General features: G+C 37.1%; 1 protein-coding gene across 1 annotated transcript in view; it reads left to right on the top strand.

The window, feature by feature from the left end:
- DIRC2 (disrupted in renal carcinoma 2) overlaps nt 1–21353 on the top strand; it is a gene marked incomplete at its 5' end in the record, with an annotated part of 76930 nt that overhangs the window by 43626 nt on the left and 11951 nt on the right. The window contains 3 exons of the mRNA XM_008585160.1: nt 289–397; nt 5280–5347; nt 8802–8929. Coding sequence (XP_008583382.1) covers nt 289–397; nt 5280–5347; nt 8802–8929 — 305 coding nt within the window. The remainder of the gene's footprint in view (nt 1–288; nt 398–5279; nt 5348–8801; nt 8930–21353) is intronic.

Here is a 21353-nt window from a genome sequence, read left to right as displayed (position 1 = left end):
ACTGAGGGTTGCGATCCGTTGCCGGACACGAAAAAAGACAAAAAGGAAAAAATTAAAAAATTTAAAAAAATAAAGTAAACATTGACAATTTTAGGCAATAGGTACAAAAAAGGTTACTCTTATAAAAATAAAGAATTTAAAGAAGCTTGAATTTATTAACAAACTGACAAATATTTTCTGTTTATGATTCTGGTGTTCCAGTTTCCAATGGCTTACATTTTTCATGAGTAAGAGTTTAAATTCTAGATTTTAATTTGTAATAATGGGTTTTTTTACTTCTCTTTACAGCAATTTGAGATTTTTGATGATTGCTTTAGCATATGCCATACCGCTTGGTGTATTTGCTGGCTGGTCTGGAGTTCTGGACTTAGTTTTAACACCAGTGCATGTCAGCCAAGTAAGTATTTTATTTCTGCATATGTTGTAGGTATTTTACTTCATTTAACTTATAATACTGGTTACATATTCTTGGTTTCCGTGTTAAGGACTGGGTAAGACATTCTTCCTTAGAACCCTCTAATGTCATTTAACCCTCTCCCACCTTTCGTGCTATTATTGCCATAGATTTTAACTGTTGAAGACATTATTGTTATTGTTTAAACAGTCAATACTCATTTAGATTCACCCTTATATTTATTCATTTTGTTGCTTTTCATTACTTCACTTCATGTGATCATTTTTCTTGCCGTCTAAAGAACACCCATTAGTGGTTTTTGTTTGTTTATTGTGCAGGTTGCTAGTGACAAATTCTCTTGTTTTGGGGTTTTTTTAATTTTATCATTTGTTTTGTTCTGAAAATGTCTTTATTTCCCTTCAGCTTTGAAGATTTTTTCTGTTGGGCATACAATTCTTGGTTAGCAGTTATTTTCTTTTGGTTCTTTGAAAATATCATTCCATTTTCTTATGGCTTTCATTGTTTCAGTTGAGAAGTCAGCTTTGAAATTTAAAAGCTGGCTGCTTTTAGCATTTCCTATTTATCATTGGTTTCAGTGGTTTTACTATGACATACCTAGGTGGTAATCTTTTAAAAATTTATTTTGCTTGAGCTTTATAGGACTTCTTGAATTTAGGGCTTGATGTCTCTCTTAAGTTTCTGAAAATTCTTAGCTAGTATCTCTTCAATGCTTATGCTACGTTTTCTCTAATTTCTCTTTTGGAGACTCTAACTATTTATGGTATACCTTTTCACTGTATTCCCTATGTCTCTTCTTCTCTTTTCTGAATTTTCCCTTCTTTAGCCATTCTGTGCTTCAGACTGCATATTTTATCTAGCCTTTCTTCCAACTCACTATTTCAGTTTTCAGCTCTGTGTAATATGCTATGAAATTTGTCTATGAGTTAATTTCAATTATTGTATTTTTAAGTTATAAAATTTCTAGTTGTTTTTTTTTTATACTTTACACATTTCTGTAGAAATGCTTGATCTTGTCTTTTTTTGTCTATTAAAAATTTAAAAATAGTTATTTAAAGTCTGTATCTCATAATTCCATTATCTGGATCCCCTGGGAGTCTACTTATATTTTCAGTATTCAGTCCTGTTTTCTAATCTCTTTATGTGTTTGCCTATTTTGGGCTGAGCACTAGACACAGTATATGAAAAGTTAAAAAGTTAAAAAGTTAAAAGTTAAGCTTCAAGATGGTGTTATTTTCCTCCAGAGATAATTTATGTTTTTTTGTTTGTTTGTTTGTTTGTTTGTTTTTCTGGCAGGCGTCTAGGGATCACTTTAATCTAGTTTCAGAGATTGAGATCATTTAAAGCTGGGCTTTAAACCTTCAGAATGCTCTCCTATTTCTAGTTTCTCCTACTTGTAGAGTATAGCCCTTCAGAGTCTCCAGCTAAAGTCTGGGGTTTTTACAAGGCCACCCCAACCCACAACAGGCCTCAAGCTCATATTTTTTCTTTCCTAGGTCATTGAGGCTATCAGTAATTTCTCAGCCCCTCAGCCACCTTTTCTGAAATCAGCAGACACCCCTAAAGAAAAATTATCTCTAAATACCAGGCTTATCTCTGGATATTTTTCCCATCGTACATCATGATTTCATAATTCTGGATTACCTTGTTGGCTCTCTGATGCCTTTCCCCCAGATTTTTTAGTTCTCAACCAGAATATTAATCCAAATTGCCTAGTGTATCTGTCTTAGTCTATTTGGGCTGCTATAACAAAATATCTTAGACTGCGTAATTTATAAATGATAGAAATTTATTGCTAACAGTTCTGGAGGCTGGGTGCCAGCAGATTCGGTGTTGGGTAGGGCTTGCTCTGTGCTGCCAAGATGGTGCCTTCTTGCTGTTTCCTCACATGGTAGAAGGGGCAAGGCAGCTCCCTTCAGCCTCTTTATAAGGACACTAATCCCATTCTTGAGGGCTGAGCCCTCATGAATTAACCGCCTCTTAAAGACCCCACCTCTTAATATTATCACACGGGGCTTATGTTTCAACACGTGATTTTGGGTAAACACCAACATTCAGACCATAAGACCAAAGCAGTACTTTTACCATACGAAAAAAGCCTTCCTTTAAGTTTCTGACCTATTTTTATGGATGGCAATTATTCTAAGTGTGGTCAGTTTTGATAAGGAACAGTATGGCACCCATTTAACTGATGCTGATTTTGCAGACCTATGTTTCATGTTGTAAACTCTAAGGAGTCCTTCCAAGTATCTTTGTCTGTATAAACTCTGAGAGAGAAAAGAGACTATGAATCACACCAGGTATTAAATAAAGTGAAATATGAAATTAAATGAAAGCAAAAGAATTTTTAATTAATTATTGGGTAGAATTTTATCAACTAAAATGAATGTCATGAACAAAGGAAACAGAAAAGCACAAAACAGTTGAAAGGACCAGCATCAGTACAGCCAGATGTACAGTGGTCTTTAGCCTGGCACAGGACCCCACTCACGTAGGGGATAGATGGAAATATTTGTCAGGGCCTGATATCATTAAGTGGGCCTTGGATAGTATATGCTAAATGCTCTGCAATGAAAGGGGTAGTTTTACAGAACAGGATTCTCTTGCCCCAAATGCCAATGGTATGGTAAACTGTAGAGATAATTTAATCTTCAGGATGTTATCTTTCTCCAGAGAGCATTTATGTTTGCCACTGGCAGCATACACTGATAGAGCAAAAGAGTTGTATGAAGTTATTGTATTACTTAGAGGAGGCCAAGCTGCTGTGACAAGTAGACCGCCAAAATTCCAAGACTTAAGAAGAAATTTATTTCTAATTCATGTAGCAATCTAGGACAGTGTACATGACAATCTAGGACACTTGTCCACAGTTTGGACATGCTCTTTTCCTCATGCTGATTTACAGACCATATTAGTCCATTTTCTGTTGCTTATAACAGAATGAATACCTGAAACTGGGTAGTTTATAAGAAAATGAAATTTATTTCTTAGTTTTGGAGTCTGGGAAGTCCAAGTTCCAAGGAACACATCTGGTGAGGGCCTTCTTCTTGGTGGGAACTCTCTATAGGGTCCCCTGGCAACCAGGGTATCACATAATGCAAATAGCCAAGAGCTCTTTCATGTGCTCTCTTTATAAATCCACCAGTCCGCGCCTATGACAACCCATTATTATTCCATGGATTAATTCATTCACAAGGGCACAGCCCTCATGATCCAATCACCTCTCAAAGGCCTCATCTTTCAAATACCATAATTGGATTTCCCACCCTCTTAACGTTGTTAAGTGTGGATCAAGTTTCCAGCACATGAACTTTTGGGGAACACATGGGACTCATAGCATAGACCTAGGCTGCTTCTACTTCATAGCTCTTCTGTCCTCTAGGACCTTATCATTATAAGCATGGGTGCAGCTGGGTGACCACATACAGATTACAGCTGTCAGAAAGGAAAAGAAAGCATGGAGGAGGCCTCTAGCTGTCTTCCAGGTTCTAACCTTGAGGTGGCACACCTCACTTCTGCTCACTTCTATTAATGGGAACTTAGTAACATGGTTACATGTAACTGTATAGGACTGGGGCATGTAATCTAGCTAAGTACCCAAGTAGACCAAGATAACATATTTGGTGGACAGCTGGCAATTGCTGTCACAGGTGTAATGAAAAACATGACTAGTAAAATATTAAAAGGTAGAAGTTAGTTTGGGCAAATCTCAAGTGCCAGATCAAGTTTAGACTTTGCTCTTTAGTCACAAGCAAAGCCAGTAACTATTTCTGAGCAGGGAAGTGGAGTGATTGGGATAACTATTCTGGCACTGGTGGGCAAAATAGATTGTGGAAGCCATTTGAGAAGCTATTACAGGCATCCGGGAGTAAGAAATAAGGTGAGAAGCAAGCATGGAAGTCATGAGAAGGGGAAAGAGAAGATAAAATGCACCAGTATTGTTAGGGACACATGGGATTTCAGTAACAGCAATTAACATGCATTGAGCACTTTATTACCTTATTTATCCCTCAAAAACCTTTGTTATCCCGGACCTACTAATGCAGGAACTGAGACTTAGAGTGTGAACTGGGACAGAAGCCAAGTCGTACTAAGAATTAAAGATCTGTGAGTGATGAGAATGCGTTGGCAGCATTTGTAGATTGCTCTGAAAAAGAGTGGCCATGAAGGTAGGAGAGAGATGAGATAGATGGAGAAGCATACTCGGGTAGTAACAACAGCTGACGTTTATTGAGCACACCCTGTGTGCTGCTGCTGATCTAAGTCTTATACACAAATTCTCACTTAATCCATTTTATAGGTAAGAAGGCATAATTTGCCTAGGGTCCCAAAGCTGGTAAATGGCAGGTCCGGAAACATTTCTCATTTGAAAAGTTGTACATTTGAAACCAGCCCAGCTTCTGTTTCTCTATACACACACACACACACACACACACACACACACACACACACACACACACTGTGTCTCTCTCTCTCTCTCTCTCGTTTCTCAGTACATTTCCAGTAGTTTCATTTTGTTAGTTAAACTTACTTTTTGACGTCATTGACCATTCTTTTCCCATTTTCTTAAGAGTTTCTAATGCGATGCTTGTGTGTAGTACGTGCTTGAGAAATAATTCGATGACATTGATCACTCTGTTGATTTAATTATTCCAGTGAAATGTCAGTCAAAGACATATTCACTGAGATAAGTTTATATTAGTTATACATGAATTCTTTCATTTTATACGTTTTCTTAAATAGTGTTTCCTAGATTTCTTGCCATTTAGCTATTAAAATATTGATTATAGAGGATTTTTTTTCCTCATTCCTTCTAAATTGCAACATAATAGTCTTGTATTAAACATGTCTGCTATTTTGTTAACAGGTCGATGCTGGCTGGATTGGATTTTGGTCTATAGTTGGAGGCTGTGTTGTTGGAATAGCTATGGCAAGGTGAGAAAATTCTGTTAAACATGTGAGTGGACAGAAGACAGGGGAAGGGAAAGCACAAAGAGAAATAGCCTCCCAAAATGAACATTGAAATTCAGGGAAAAGTAAAACAGGCAAAGGTCAGAAAAGGGCACTTGTTCAGGCTACAAGAAAACTCACATGCAGTTGATAGAATTGGCTGCTATAGGAAACCTTCTCAGGAGTAGTCCTTCCTAAAATGTTTTTTGGAGACTAGAAATTTATTTCCAGTGTAATTAAACCACCTCTCTCCATATTATTAGAGAACATGTACAAATGGAACCCAAAGAAAAGTGATATGATAATAAAGGCAAATTGATAGTTATCAGCCATAGAAAAGAATTGAAAAGAATCATTTATAAGAGCATCTCTAGAACTGTCCATGAAAAGGCAGTGTCCTGATTAGCAGATATTTATTTCTGGTGTTTTTGGTAAGTATGTTCCTATGTTTATCCCATTTTGATGAAAAACGTCAATAAAGACTTCCAGTTTCATCAAACTCCCTTTGATCTTAACCCATTATGACAACACATTTTTAGAATGAATCAGAAGAAGGATTAAAGGTTTCATTGATTCTAAAAAAAGAATGAAAATGTCACTCTTTTAGGTGACTGCCTGTGAAACTGTTCTTGGTGTTTCCAAAAAGATAATATTCATTTACTTTCCGTATCATTTTAGCCTGTTTAATCAAAAACAAAATTAGGCAATCAACTTTACCAGGAAGAGGAGAATCTAATTACGTATTTGGGGAGATCAAATAAGATATGTAAATCACCTCAATATCTAAATACTTAAACATAATTGACACAGGATAATATTATATCCAAATTTTTTGTGTAGTGTTTCTGAGATAATGCAAGAATAAATTAAGACTATAATTTGTAAATTACTTTATTTGATGTTTTTGTAAGTTAGGAAAATATAAGAATAAAATCTAAAAGCCAAAACAAGATAGGAAAATACTATTTGTAGGAAATCACTTCACTGATACTGAAATACATTGACCTGTCACATTTTGACAAGAATCATACCTAATTTTTCTAATTAAATCTCCAGGCCAATTATAGTGAGTCATCATTGATCAAATCCTATTCTAAGCACCAAATAGGTCAAAGAGGGAACCATTATATATCAGAATTGACATCTCACATCCTCCTTTCTCTTTATTTTCTTTTTACAACCTCTTAATTTTTAACTATATATAGATAAAACTAGAGGGAAAAATTAGAATAAGGATATTTCTGCTTTTAATTTGTTGAAATGGAAGTTCTGAAAAATACTGCCCTTACTCTGGGATCTGAAATCAGTTTCAGGTATCTACTAGGCCTAAAATCAATTTTAAAATTAGTTTTATAATGCCATTTTTGGGATTCCCTAAACAGAATCTCCTTATAGACATTGAGTGTTTTGGGTAATTTTGTTGGTAATTACATTGCTAAAGGACACTATTAAAGGTACTACTGGGCCAGTCCCGTGGCTCACTCGGGAGGGTATGATGCTGGTAGCACTGAGGCCGCGGGTTTGGATCCTATATAGGGGTGGCCGGTGCGCTTACTGGCTGAGCGTGGTGCAGACGACACCAAGCTGAGGGTTGCGATCCCTTTACCAGTCCAAAAAATAAAAAAAAGATACTACTTCAGTCCTAACAATATTGTTTGATGGCATCAGCCCATTTGAAAGGACTGGGTCTCTAAAAACAGCAGACCACAGTGGTCAGTTTATTCTTGTATGACCAGTGTCTATGAAACCTTGCAGTTCAACTCTGATTTGTACCAGAGAGCTGTTTTAGTCTCTCTTACGTTGACATCTGCCTATCTGATGAATAAGTTTATGCAGCATACCAAAATGTAAATCAGAAAAGTGTTTGGTAAGCTTGGAATTAAAACAAAATTATTTCGATTTTGTTAGGAGACATTTCTATCAAGCTGTGGAGCCTTTTTCAGAATACATAGCATTTTCTGCTTTTGAACTTTCATAGATGGCAACAAACCTGTCACTGGGCAAAAGTGCATCTGTTTTTCCCACCAAAAGATGGCATCAGCTCTCATAGGAAGTCATTTTAGTCTAGAAAATCCTAACAAACATGATTAACATGTCATATCATGTCAAATAAGTATAAAACAAAAGTACTGAAAGTGTTAAGGACAGTCACATAATTACAATAGAAATTAAAATCAACTTTTAAAAATTCAGAGTAGAGAGAATGTGGTAAATGTTGTATTTGAGGGATAATCCTGAAGGACAGAGTAAACTGTTAAGGCCAATTGTATGTACAGCCAGAGGATTGTACCTATAAAATCAACAGTTAATCTGCTGATAAGGAAAAGCAGTTGGCAAAGGGAAAAATTTTTTGGCATAACCAAATAAATAAGCATCTCTCCCAGTCTTTTAGTTTTATGTTGATTCAAGAAAAAGCAGGAATTTTGAGAACTTAAAATGCCCCAACCTTTGTAGAATAGTACTCACTATTCCATATGCTATATTCTTGCCCTCAAGAAGCATACAGTCTGGTAGGGAAGGCAAAAAATAAACAAATGCAAAAACAAGACAATTTCCAGTAGGAAAAAAATGGTTTAAAGCAAAACAGTGGAGAGACAGGATGGGGAGGGCTTCTTCAGTAAGCCTGGAGGCTGCATTGAACTGAGACCTGCATGACCTGCAGGATGAGCCAGGAGCAAGTCATGTGAAGATCTGCATTCCAGGCAGATGGGACAAGTACAAAAGCTACATGCTGCTGTGGGAAGCAATCTTTGCACCTATGAGAAACAGAAACTGGAGAATAGTAAGGAAAAGGGAGAGCAGAGGCAAGGACCAGATCATATAGGACCTCAGAGGCTCTGCTCTAGGCATTTGTATTTGTTTTCTGAGTTTGAATTTTGGGAGAGCCATCTTTGCAAGTTTACGTCAACAAATTAGCCTATTATCTAAAACTGGGATAATATATATTCATTACAGAATGTTTACAAAGTATAGAAAAATATAAATAAAAGTTGATATTTAAAAACTCAGATCTATCCTATAAGTCATAGATCTTGAACAGAGATGACATTTTGTGTGTGTGTGTTTTTTTTTTTTTTTAAAGATGACCGGTAAGGGGATCTTAACCCTTGACTTGGTGTTGTCAGCACCACGCTCACCCAGTGAGCAAACCGGCCATCCCTATATAGGATCCGAATCCGTGGCCTTGGTGTTGTCAGCACCGCACTCTCCCGAGTGAGCCACGGGGCCGGCCCATTGTGTGTTTTGTAAGAGAAAACATTTTATCACAAAGTAACATCACACACACAAGAACATTTGTAAATTAAAAAACAACAAAACTAGCTTTTAAAAAAATGCATGGCAAATTCTTCAAGTAATTTTTGTTTAATGAAAGCATGTCATTGATTTAAATAGTATTTAAAATTCCAGCTAGAATTAATGTGACATTGTTTCTTTTCAGGTTTGCAGATTTTATCCGGGGTATGCTGAAGCTAATTCTTCTCCTCCTGTTTTCTGGGGCTACACTATCATCCACGTGGTTCACCCTGACCTGTCTGAACAGCATCACACACCTGCCTTTAACCACAGGTGAAAACAGACTATTTTTCAACTTTGAATATTTTCAGTTCACAGAAGTAAACATACTCTTACAGTAGGGCTTCCATAAGTAATTGTCGGAAGGTTTCCTTTGTCCAGTCATCAAACCATCATCCCATTTAAAGAGCCCAAGAAATTACTAAAAATATCTTAATTGGTACTTCGCACATGGGAAAGAAATATAATCTTTAGCTTAAACTCATACAACATGGAGAAGCTTATATTTGTTTAAAATTCATATGACAGCATAATACAAAGATTTTTATCTTGTTTATAGTCATTGCATCATTATTAAAGAGTAAGGAAAATTAACAAAGGCAAAAAGCCATGATGTTTGAGGAACACCTGAGTAGATTCTTTGAGCCAGCACCTATGGCTTTATTTTATATTTAGTTTTTTTTTTTTGTCTTTTGTCTTTTTCCATGTCCGGCAACGGATCGCAACCCTCAGTGTTGCCCCCGTACCGGACTGGGGACCGGCAACGGGATCTCAACCCCCAGTGCCGCTCCCACGCCTCGCTCAGCCAGTGAGCGGGAACCGGTCTGTATGTGGGATCCGAACCCTCGGACAGGAGCGCCGCCGCGCTTCCCAAGCGGCGCACTTATCCAGTGCGCCACCGGGCCGGCCCATTTTATATTTAGTTTTATTGCATCATCAGTACAAAACAAAATTTACTGGGAATACTTATTGAAAGTATATGTTAGCCAGCTTACTTAGCTCATCTAATTGAATTGAAACATTTATAGTTGCTGTTGTTTTAATCGTTTTATTAATGTCAATTCAGGGTCTGTATTAGTTTTCTATTACTGCTGTGATAAATTCCACAAATTTAGTGGCTTGAAACAACACAAATTTATTATCTTACATTTCTATAATAGGGTTAGAAGTCCAACACGGGTCTCACTGGGCCAAAATCAAAGTGTGAGCAGTCTCTAGGAAAGAGTCCGTTTCTTTGCCTTTTCCAACTTCTGGAGGCCGCCCACACTCCTTGGCTTATCACCCTGCTCTCCATCTTCAAAGCCAGCAACAGTGGGTCAAGTCCTTTTCACATTGCATCATCTGTGCCTTTCTTCCACAGCTACATGTCCCTCTGAACTCCCCTCTTCTGCTTTCGTCTTCCACCTCCCTCTTCCACTTTTAAGGATCCTTGTAATTACATTGGGCCCACCCAGATAATCTGGGATAATCTCTCGATTTTAGCAACCTTAATTCCATCTCAGCCTTAATCCTTTGCCATGTAAAGTTACATATTCACAAATCCTGGAGATTAAGACATGAATAACCTTAGGGGAGGTGGAGACATTATTCTGCTTACCGTGGGATCCTTTTAAAATTACTATGACGGGGGTGGGGAAAAAATAAATTTTTTTAAAAGTACCACAACAAATTATTCTAGAAACCAAGGGGACTCTGTTATTGCTTCTTCCTTTCTTCTAACAAAAGATTGTTTAAGATGCTTATTTTTAATTCCATTTGCAAGTAATATTCAGCCACCTTTTGGATTATGTGTTTAATCATAGTATTACTTGCTATAAAGGTAGACTGTAGGATTAATTGTTATAACAAGCATTCGTATGAGTAGGAGTAAATAAAAGTCTGAAAGTAGCTCCAAAGGGACCTATTGCCCGGTGCTGTGGGAGTCTCTGAGGAGGAGAGTTCCTTTTGTCTACATATAATTAGGGAATACTACATAACCTGATTTGGATCTCTGCACTCTGTAATAAAAGAACCAGTGGTTTACACATGAGAGGTATCAAATCTTTCAAAGACAGCCATGTAGTTGGGAATTCCTACACTTTTACAGTGAGAATAGGACAATGGGATAAGGTTGTCCTATAACCACAATTACCGAACCGTGCACCAAACCAGCCACCTTGGCTTGCCGCAGCAAACTTACAAGGGCTAACACAGTGTCAACATCTGTCAGACACTGCTCAAACCTCAATTCAAGGACGTTCCAAGTTTCAGCATTAGATTGTGCTGCATTTTTTGACGATGTCATGTCTTTGCAAAGTTGCCGTGATAAAAAACAACGCACAAAAGTCAGTGTGGAATAGTAAAGGAGGGTGGTAGTGTTCAGTCTCATTCCACGATTTGAGAAGTCCTGCACAGCCCATCAGATGCACACATCCCATTAGTAAGTAGTAGTGATTAAGAACGAAATAAAAATATATTGCTTTCAGTTTATGGCTGTTGTTTTTCAAATGGCTACTAAATTGTCAGAACATATATATTTATTAAATTGTTTGGACCTAACTATGTAATTAACAGAATTGTTAGCTATTTCTTTTGGCCTTGGAGCACCATGAAAAAATTACTGAGACACTAAGAGTGCCAAGAAGGAAGGTTTGGAAACCTCTGCTCTGTACCATCCTGCTGGCAATCCTCCTCTTCAATGTATGCATTGCTTTGCCTGCAAACCCAGTTGTCCAGAGTGATAATTAGATACAGAGTAAAATACTGTGTGCTGTTTATACACTAGTATTCCTACATTGGGGAACAATTCCGGCAAGTATTTTGGGCCAGAATTTTTTTTTTTAATTCTGATATTATTTCATAATTTAGCAGTTACACAACATTCTGGTATACAGTTTTAGTTTACAACTCCTCTTATTCATGGCATTACACTCCAATTTTTTTGTGATACTTTGTTAAGTAAGCATCTGTGAGATTTTACAAGAACATAGACATGACTACATAACGAACATAATTCTTTCCCTTGAATTAAGTGTAGAATATTCATTATAAAATATTGCATTCATTAAATTTTATGTATTTTCTACTCAACATGATAAAATTAACCATTTTTTCTCTGGGTAGAAGCATTAGGAATGAGTTTAATTTTTCACCTCTCTTTTTGTCTGGGTTTGTATAATGAGCATGTTTTACTTTTATAATCAGGGGGGAAAGTATATTTGAAAATTATACATCTTTTTAAATTTTAAAACAAAATTGATGTGATTGACCCTGGTCAAGATCATGTTTTCCCAATCTGTTGTTGAAAATATGTTGGACAGAAAGGAAAACAGAATTCTAAATTAAATGAAGGCCAGAATTAAAAGGTTGAGTTTGATGTGACCATCTAAACAATCACAGAATTTATATGTTCTTCTGTCATTTTCAGTTGCAAGTCAGTATTTGAATGTCACTTAGGTACCCCTGAAAGATACATTTTTTTCCCTCATTCCTCATACCACTTAGTAGTTACTTGAGTATATGTCTTATCTTCCCTACCAGTCTGAAAATCTGGAGCATGGACTTGTGACTTATAAATTCTGTCCCCAACTTTACCCCAGTACCTAGACCAGGAAAGAATGAATGAGTGAAAGGTACGTTATCTCTGTTTGAGCCTCAATAGATATGACTTACTGCCAGTGCTAGTCAGCAACCAAAGCCATTCTTTATTATTCAGCCCTAGCTGTAGGAAGGCAAAAGGGCACGTTTTAATGGTGCAGTAGAGAATTTGAATAAATCTGCCACAGATACTCTTACTGCCTTTGTAAAAATCTGACCTAATTCCTTTAAAGTAAAAGAGGTTTCATGAAAGAGAACTTACTACAAAATCTAACCGTAGGCGAATCTAGACGTTTAGGCTGGTATTTAAAGTCAATAATGGCAGATTCACATCTTCTTTTTAGTAGTCATTCTTATTTTAATCAGGAAAATAGTCTTTTTTCTCTTTCCTGGCAAACTTAGGATTTCTATTATGGCTTTTTATATATCAGAAGAATCGGCATGAAAAATGTTTGAAAATGTATGCATTAATTATAACTGTTGACATAATAAATTAAAACCTAGTTAATTTTGTTCAATCTATTATAAGTTCTACTGCTGTCTCATTAAAACCTTCTGTTGTGATCTTTTTGTAGTCCACTGATCTATTGCTACTAGTACCTATTGATACTATTGCTGCCATCTATCTCTACAGAAGAGCAACCAAGTCATTGCGTTTTTTCCACAGGCATGCTGTTTTCATATATGCACTTGCTTACATAAAACATCTTGGAGGCCATCAGCAATATGCCTTTTTTTTCCCTTAGGAAAACTCAATTTTTTAAATTGTATTATATCTTCATTAATTGAAGTATTTATGATAGGGCAAATAAATAATTTCATGACTAGATAATGTGAGTTTCAATATCTTAAAGTTTACACCAAAAGCAAAATTATGAAAACACATTATTCACCTTATCTTAGAACTAGATGTCTAGGCCTGTTAGCTACAGCTTACACAGTCATTATTTACTGAACAGATGAGCACTTCGAAAATGGCATTTTGAAAAATGTTAACACTTTGGTGTTGAGTTTGCGGAAACAATATAATTTGTTGGACAAAAGTTGCCTTAGGGTAGATTATTTATCTAATTTCATCTAAAGTTACTAGAATGCCATGATGGTGGTATCACAAACAAATACTAGGTAGGGTGTAAGGAATGATGACTAGCTAGAACAAGCCCCTTGGGAATGATAGCTGATATCACAAGGTGCCTTCAAGTGATAAAGGAAACGTACTCAGTTGTGTTGAAAGGTATGAGACATGTATAGGCTAGAGAGTAAACCTTTTATTTATTTTCATGTACTTTGCCTTACAATTATTACTTATCAATTAAAAATAAAATAGAATTTTTTAAAAAAGATAATTATGTCCCATTTTAATTGCATGCAAAGAATTAACAACATGAACTTGCCCCAAAATAGGGGGGAAATGAGAAAGCTCAGACAAGAATGACAAATATGATTAAAGAAATGTACATTATTAAGTAAATTAGGTATTTTAAGCTTTAAGGAAAGAAGGCTAAGGAGTGACTTTACCCTTCAGTTCTACAGACAAAAAGTGATCGTTACTCATGTTCATGACTGGCTGCTCAATAAAGGAAAAGTAGAATAAAAAAAAAATAGATTTGCGATGTCTTAATGCGGGAATCATGAAAGGCTGAACGTGCTTATTGAGAAAGATTACATAATGTTTATCCATGGGGATTTTCAAGAAGAGAAATAAGTCTTCAAGCAGAATCTGTATTTCTTGCAGGTAGGGGTCTTGAACAGATGATCAGTCAGTATTCCATGATATAATAGTATATTGCCTTCTTCAGAGCCATAAGTAATTCTTGTTAGCTTGAAATTTACTAAAATCCTATACCTGTGATACCTGATTTCACAACTAGTCTCTACTCTAGACCTGCTGTTTCAAAGTATTATTAGCTGTGCTTCATTTGTGCAAGATAATTACTTTGTTTTCTAGCCATAAAGGACTCTAAAACATAAGTGTCAGCCTTTATAGGACTACAGTATGCCAACAAAGTGGCTAAACAAAGGACGCCCACAAGTTAATAACCTGCAGAAAGAAAATCTTAACCGTTAATGAATCTTACAGCAAAATATGCTCCATCCTCTTTTAGAACTGCAGTTTCATGCACTGCATATTTTAAATAGCAATAGATTATGTGAAGGCAACAGCAATCACTTTTTAGGAGGAAAATGTGATGCTGAGAAGAGAGGCGCAGCTCAGAGATATAGAAATGTATATCTGTGTATATATGTGTGTATGTATACACACATGCATACGTATTCTATATATTCAACAAAACCAATGAAAAACTACATAGTTAGCAAACATTATGAATATTTCTGTTTACTGTTTCTCTTTATACATGTGTCTTTATTTTCCAAAGGAGTATTATCACTTACAATATTAAGTTTAATTTAGATTATGATACATTTTTCAGTAAAGGTCTAATCTAACAATTCCCAGTTAACTTTCCTAACTTTATCATGAAATAAAAGTAAGTGTGTGCACAGTAATAAAAGTTCCTCCAGTAACGTGTATTAATGTTATGAACCTACCCTTTAGGGAAATTTCTTGATTCTAATCCTTAAAATAATTTATAATAAAAATTTGTTGTTATTTTATAATACCTCTTATTTGTTAATAAAACTGTAAAGAAAACCTCTATAAATGAAAATGTCTATAAAGAAAGAAAACCTAGGGCCGGCCCGGTGGCTCACTGGATAGTGCGCCGCTTGGGAGCACAGCAGTGCTCCCGCCGAGGGTTCGGATCCCATGTGGAGACCGGTTCCCACTCCCTGGCTGAGTGTGGTGCGGGTGCAACACTGAGGGTTGCGATCCCGTTGCCGGTCCCCGGTACGGGTGCAACACCGAGGGTTGCGATCCCGTTACCGGTCAGTAAAAAAGACAAAAAGGAAAAAAAAAAAAAGAAAGAAAACCTAGAAGGACCTATAAGATTTTTGTTTTTAATATCCTGATTAAGCTCTCCTAAATTTGTTACTGATCTCCTTAAATGAACTTCAGTCATCATCTCATATAATTTATCATTCAATAAATGAATCTCTTCTGTAACATTCCAGATACATGTTCATCTGACTGCAATATGTATATCTCTCCAAAGAGAAGATATTACCTATTCTTTTGTTGGTCAGCTCTGGGTCTTGGAAAATTCTCCCTCCCAGTGAGCTGTAACTGACTGGGAGCAACACAGCTCCCACAGAGCAAGTCAGCTCCCTCCCTCTGCCGTTGATGGCCCTCAGAACATTTGAAGACATCTGTCATGTCTGGCCTTAGCCTGTAGTCTCAATACACACACACCCAGTTCTTAAAGCCATTCCTCATCGGATTCCACACCTGACCAAGCTAATCATTTTCTTCTAAACCTACCACAGCTTGTCATGGTCCTCCTTAAAACATATAACTAGGATTTATCACACTTTCCTGCTGCACTAGCACCTAAGACTGGGAGGCTGTTGCTTCTCCTGATTAGACGTAGCCTTTTTTTTTTTTAAAGAGTGGAGTATAATTATCTTCTTAATACTGTGCATATGAATGGTTGCTGAGCCAATAGGTGTCTATCATAGTCCTTTAGAACGGGAGTGATTTGAGGATAGAGTGTGTCCCGTTTCCTGCTGTAGCATAGCAGCTATGCTATAGGAACCAGATAAATAGTTTGAAGAAAGACGTAAGCTGTTTTCCTTCTTATATACTTAAGCAATAATTTTGGGATACATTTCACATTTATTATGATTTAAATCATCCTTTTGTTTGTAACCTTTGGATGCTCTCTATTTTGGGTTCTGTCATCTGTCTTATGTGCAGTCACTTCCAGCTTTTGTGCTGAATACAGATTTGAGAAGCATGCCTTTTGCGTCAACACCATTGAATTTTTTAAAAATCAAGCCTTGTGGTTTTGGTTTTGTATTTTTTTAATCCAACACAGTGTCTTGGTAGAAAACATGCTAGAGTCTGTAGGCCTTAATTATATTATTATTAACTCTGCTAATGTACATTGTTCCTAAGTAAGTCGTTTTTTCTTTCAGAAGTTGTGTCACTTCATCTGTAAAATATCTCAGACAGTTGGTGGATGATCAAATATGATAATGTATTTGAAGCAGTTTTTAAAATGTTAAATAATTGGGGGCCAGCCTGTGGCTCACTCGGGAGAGTGTGGTGCTGATAGCACCAAGGCCCCGGGTTCGGATCCTATATAGGGATGGCCGGTTCACTCACTGGCTGAGCGTGGTGCTGACAACACCAAGACAAGGGTTAAGATCCCTTTACCGGTCATCTTTAAAAAAAAAAAAAATGTTAAATAATTGTTTAAATTCAAGATTATGAAGTTGTTATTGTTATTGAGGATATCCTGAGAATCTCATTAGATGTTGAGTGGAATGTTTCTTATTCTTATCTGAAATTTTGTGATTTGTTTTATAACCGCTGCTTGAGAATTCTCACTTAAGGCTTGAGAATTTTAGTTAATAAAAATGTATTTAGACATAGTTTTGTTTCCCTACAGTTTAGTAACATGGTTTGTCATGGGAGCAAGGGTGGAGAGGAGTTCTTTCAGGGTTATAATCCAATTCATGTGCTTAAAATACATCCATTTTACAGACATTTCCCTAACTTAACAATTCTTTGACTTTACGATTTTTCGACTTTACGATGGTGCGAAAGTGATCCGCATTCAGTAGAAACCATACTTGTAGTACCCACACAGCCATTCCGTTTTCCACTTTCAGTACAGTATTCAATCAATAACATGAGCTATTCAACACCTTATTATAAAACAGGCTTTCTGTTAGGTGATCTTGCCCATCTGTAGGCTAAGTGTTCTGAGCATGTGCAAGGTGGGCTAGGCTAAGCTATGTTGTTCTGTGGGTTAGGTGGATTAAATGCATTTTCAACTTAATGATATTTTCAATTTACAGTGGATTTATCAACCATAAATCAAGGAAAATCTTTAATTGTATTTTGTGCTACATAAAACTTTGCTTTTGCAATTTAAATTGTGGGCCTGTGAAATTTTATTAGGTGCTTTGAAAAAATCTGCATCAGCACTTCAATTGTTTGTTCTGCTAAATTACCTTGACTTTTTAATTGAAAGGCAGTTTATTATAATTTTAGTATCAGTATTATAGGAAGTCATGGAAATACTGAATGATTGTGTAGTTTGAACCCTCTCTGATGAGCAGGAAATTATCTTGTCTGCCTGACTTTTCATAGATGACATTCACCCACTGGATCTGATAAACTAGCATATAAAGATACTGTATCAGACTCTAAACAGAAAACTCAAACAGAAGTCAAATTCAGACTTGCGTACATGTTCCAGAACACTGCGGAATATGTCAAGTCAGTCCTGACACAGCTACCTTTCTCTCATACTGATTATGAAGATTTTAGTTTAACCCTTTCCTGTGTAAATTATTTTTTTAGTTTTCCCGTGTAAATCATTTTTTTAGTTTTAATTTTTATTTTTTTGTAATCACTTGCAATAACAAGTGATTACAGCATATTCATCCAATATAAAACAGAAAAACCTCTTGGTCATCACTTTTTTTTTTTTTTTTTTTTTTTTTTTTACTGACTGGTAACGGGATCGCAACCCTCGGCGTTGCGCCCGCACCGCGCTCAACCAGTGAGCGGGAACCGGTCTCCACATGGGATCCGAACCCTTGGCGGGAACACCTCCACGCTCCCAAGCGACGCACTCTCCAGTGCGCCACCCGGCCGGCCCTTGGTCATCACTTTTATAGTAACAAAAGAAGCAAACACTGAGATTGAGACTGACTAAAAATACTTGATTTTTTATTACTGGCTTCTGAACTTATATTATTCATTTATCCTACATGTAACAGACCATTTATCCTATATATAATAGGAATTCTTTTTTTTTTTTTTTTTAAAGATGACCGGTAAGGGGATCTTAACCCTTGACTTGGTGTTGTCAGCACCACGCTCAGCCAGCAAGCTAACTGGCCATCCTTATATGGGATCCGAACCCGGGGCCTTGGTGTTATCAGCACCGCACTCTCCCGAGTGAGCCACGGGCCGGCCCAGTGCAATAGGAATTCTAATAAATGAAGTGGGAATATTTATGTCAAGGATCCTACACCAAGGCTGGGTTATGTGGTTCCTGGGTGTAAACATCAGCTCTTTGAGTGAGCTCACTTGGTGATAATCATTTCTGAGCAATGAGCTAACAGCTCTCATGAAGTGGAGTTGTATCAGCTGTCAGTTCATCAGTTTACAATGAAATTTCTCTTTATTTTGTTATAGGTAAGATATACACATAAAAGAAAAATTCAAATTACATAAAAAGAGTGTACAGTGAAAAGTTTCTACTCTCCTGAGACCCCCAATTTTCCTCTGTACAGGCAACCCTGATTGCCAGTTTCTTCTGTATTTTCCCAGAGAGAATTCTATATATTCACAAAGAGATAATGTGTGTAAATCCTTTTTTTTAATATAACACACTTTTTAGCACCTTATTTATTTATTTTAAATATCATGATATTACTATATATAGAGTTACTTTGTTTTTAATGGTTGTGTAATACACCCTTGTTCGAATGTTTTATTAATTTTTAACCAACCAGCCCCCTATTGGGGGGCATTTAGCTTGCTTTTAATCTTTTCACACTACAGACAATATTGCAGTGAGTATTCTTTGTATACCTATACCCACATAGTTGTAGGATAAATTCCTAGAAATGGAATTGGTGAGTCGAAAACTAAGAACATTATTTATTTTGATAGACATTTTCAAATTACCGACCACAAGATGAGCTATTTACAGTTCATCAACAATGTTCAACCACAATAGAAATTTTATCTTTCCAACAACAGTTATTTATGCTCCTTCTTTCAAGTTCCTCCCAGAATTTAGATCCCTAGGAAACCAAAACTCAAAGATTCTTTCTTTTTTGGCTGCTGGCCGGTATTGGGATACGATCCCTGACATTGGTATTATCAGCACCACGCTGTAACCAAGTGAACTAACCCACCAGCCCTCGAAGATTCTTAATAAATGTGAAATGAGGGCCAAGGAAGTTGTATGGTCTGGAGAGGTTTTCAGACAGGAGCACCTACTTCACCAGACTCTGCTCTTTTGACAGATCCCATGTTTCTTTTTTGTACCATGCTTGATAAAAATTGATAAAATTGAACCTCCTTTTCAAGACCCCCATACCAATAGACCCCTTTCAGTATGCCTTTATCATTATATTTTCTTTCTTTGTTTTACCACATTCAATTATTCTATTATGTACAGATTATGATTATTTTTCAATTATTACATTTTAACTTGCCTAATTATAAAATGTATGTAGGGGTATATTTCAATCAGAAATAAAAATGTAAAAAGGATTATTCCTAAATGTGTTCCTTAAAAACAGCTAATTTCCATCAGTAATTTGTGAGTCCTTACTCAGAAGTAGCACTTGCTGATCCTGAAGAGCTTGATTTTCCTGTCATTTATTTCAGTATTTTCTTGTTTTAAACTCCTAGGCTCATCTGTGTTTGGGTCAGTAGTCCTCTCTGCTCTAATTACCACTGACCAATAAATTATTACAAAGTGGTTTGGAAATAGAATACCCTATAAAAGCACCAATATTTCATCCCTAGATTTCCTAATATACCACCAATGAGTCATGTGTGAGAAGAATATGTTGTTTGATTTTATTTATATGATCTATATCTAGCAAATATGAGTATATAGTGAACATGAGTTGTTAGTTTTTGTTTTGTTTTTAAGAATCTCTTGAACATTTTGTCATGTTTTAAATGGTATTTATTGTAACTATCAGATGCTTCCCATGTAATGCTGTGAATAATTTGGTCACTCCATCAGCCAGCACTATGTTCTTTATTCACTGTCATCCTTTTTTCTCTATTTTTACATCTGTCTTCTATTCAAAGAAAAAATCAAAGTAATTGCCAACTGTTTGCATAATTAGAGTATTCTATTTTATAATCCTGAAAGGCTAGTGTAATTGGAGGGGAAAGCAGCAGTGGCAGTTAGAGAAATTCTGTTAGAAATCAGTGGATACTATTATTTCTTTACCCCAAAGTCATGGACTGTTAATGATTGCAATCGGTTATGGTAAATTCTGGTAATTTGATATGTTCTATGAAACTATGAATAATACATAACAGATTTAGTGTTAACTTCTTTACTTTCTGCAGTTCCTATACACAAATTATTTTTCTTAACAAATGTTTTTATTAAAAATATTTCCCTTGGGCTGGCCCGGTGGCGCACTCGGTTGAGTGCGGCGCTTGGGAGCACGGCGGCGCTCCCGCCGAGGGTTCGGATCCCATATAGAGACCGGTCCGCTCACTGGCTGAGCACGGTGTGGGCGCGACACCGAGGGTTGCGATCCCGTTACCGGTCACGAAAAAAGACAAAAAAAGGGGAAAAAAAAATTTCCCTTGTAACCATAAACTTAAAATAAATTCTGCTTCTCTGTGCTCTGCCATTTCTGCCGTGTGAGACCTCTGCGTCACTATCGCCACAACAAAGACCCTCACCAGCTGTGTTCCCTGAGTTTCGGCCTCCAAAACTGTTGTTGGTTTCAAATGGAGGATGAGGAGGCACCTTCTCAAACAGTGTCACAGACTCTGTTTCTGATGTTGTGTATAAGAAATTTTTGCCTGAGGAAACAGCGCGATCCTGAGAGCTGTGTGCTGTGATACCAGAGTATAGACTGCATTTCCAAGAGCAACAAAGGACGAATAAATCTTTCAACAACGATCCTACATCGACAAATAAGCGGCAGCGGGTTCGAGGTTTTGGAGCCGACACGGAGAAGGACTCCGGGGGGTGCCCAGGCCCGGCTGCGGGAACAATATTGGCGGCCCACACGGCAAAGGCCGGGAGAGCCAGCGGAGGAACTGCGCAGAGGCAATCTGAAACACCCCGGACCGGCCCAACCTGCGTCCTCCGTGAGTCACCCCCAGCAAAATCCCACTTGCGGGGCGAAGCCCGACTACCCCTCGCCCGCCTGGCCCCCGCCCATCACACCAGGCTGGGTGCCCACAACAAAGCTGCCTCCATTTTCTAGGGTGGGGTCGAAGGCCGGCATAGTGACAGCAGGCCAGTCATCTCTGTCTGACGTAGCTCCA

This window comes from Galeopterus variegatus, unplaced genomic scaffold (assembly GCF_000696425.1).
Source record: "Galeopterus variegatus unplaced genomic scaffold, G_variegatus-3.0.2 Scaffold3473, whole genome shotgun sequence".
NCBI classification, from domain to species: domain Eukaryota; kingdom Metazoa; phylum Chordata; class Mammalia; order Dermoptera; family Cynocephalidae; genus Galeopterus; species Galeopterus variegatus.
The sequence above is the reverse complement of the archived record's forward strand: the minus strand, read 5'-3'. Positions and strand labels throughout refer to the sequence as shown.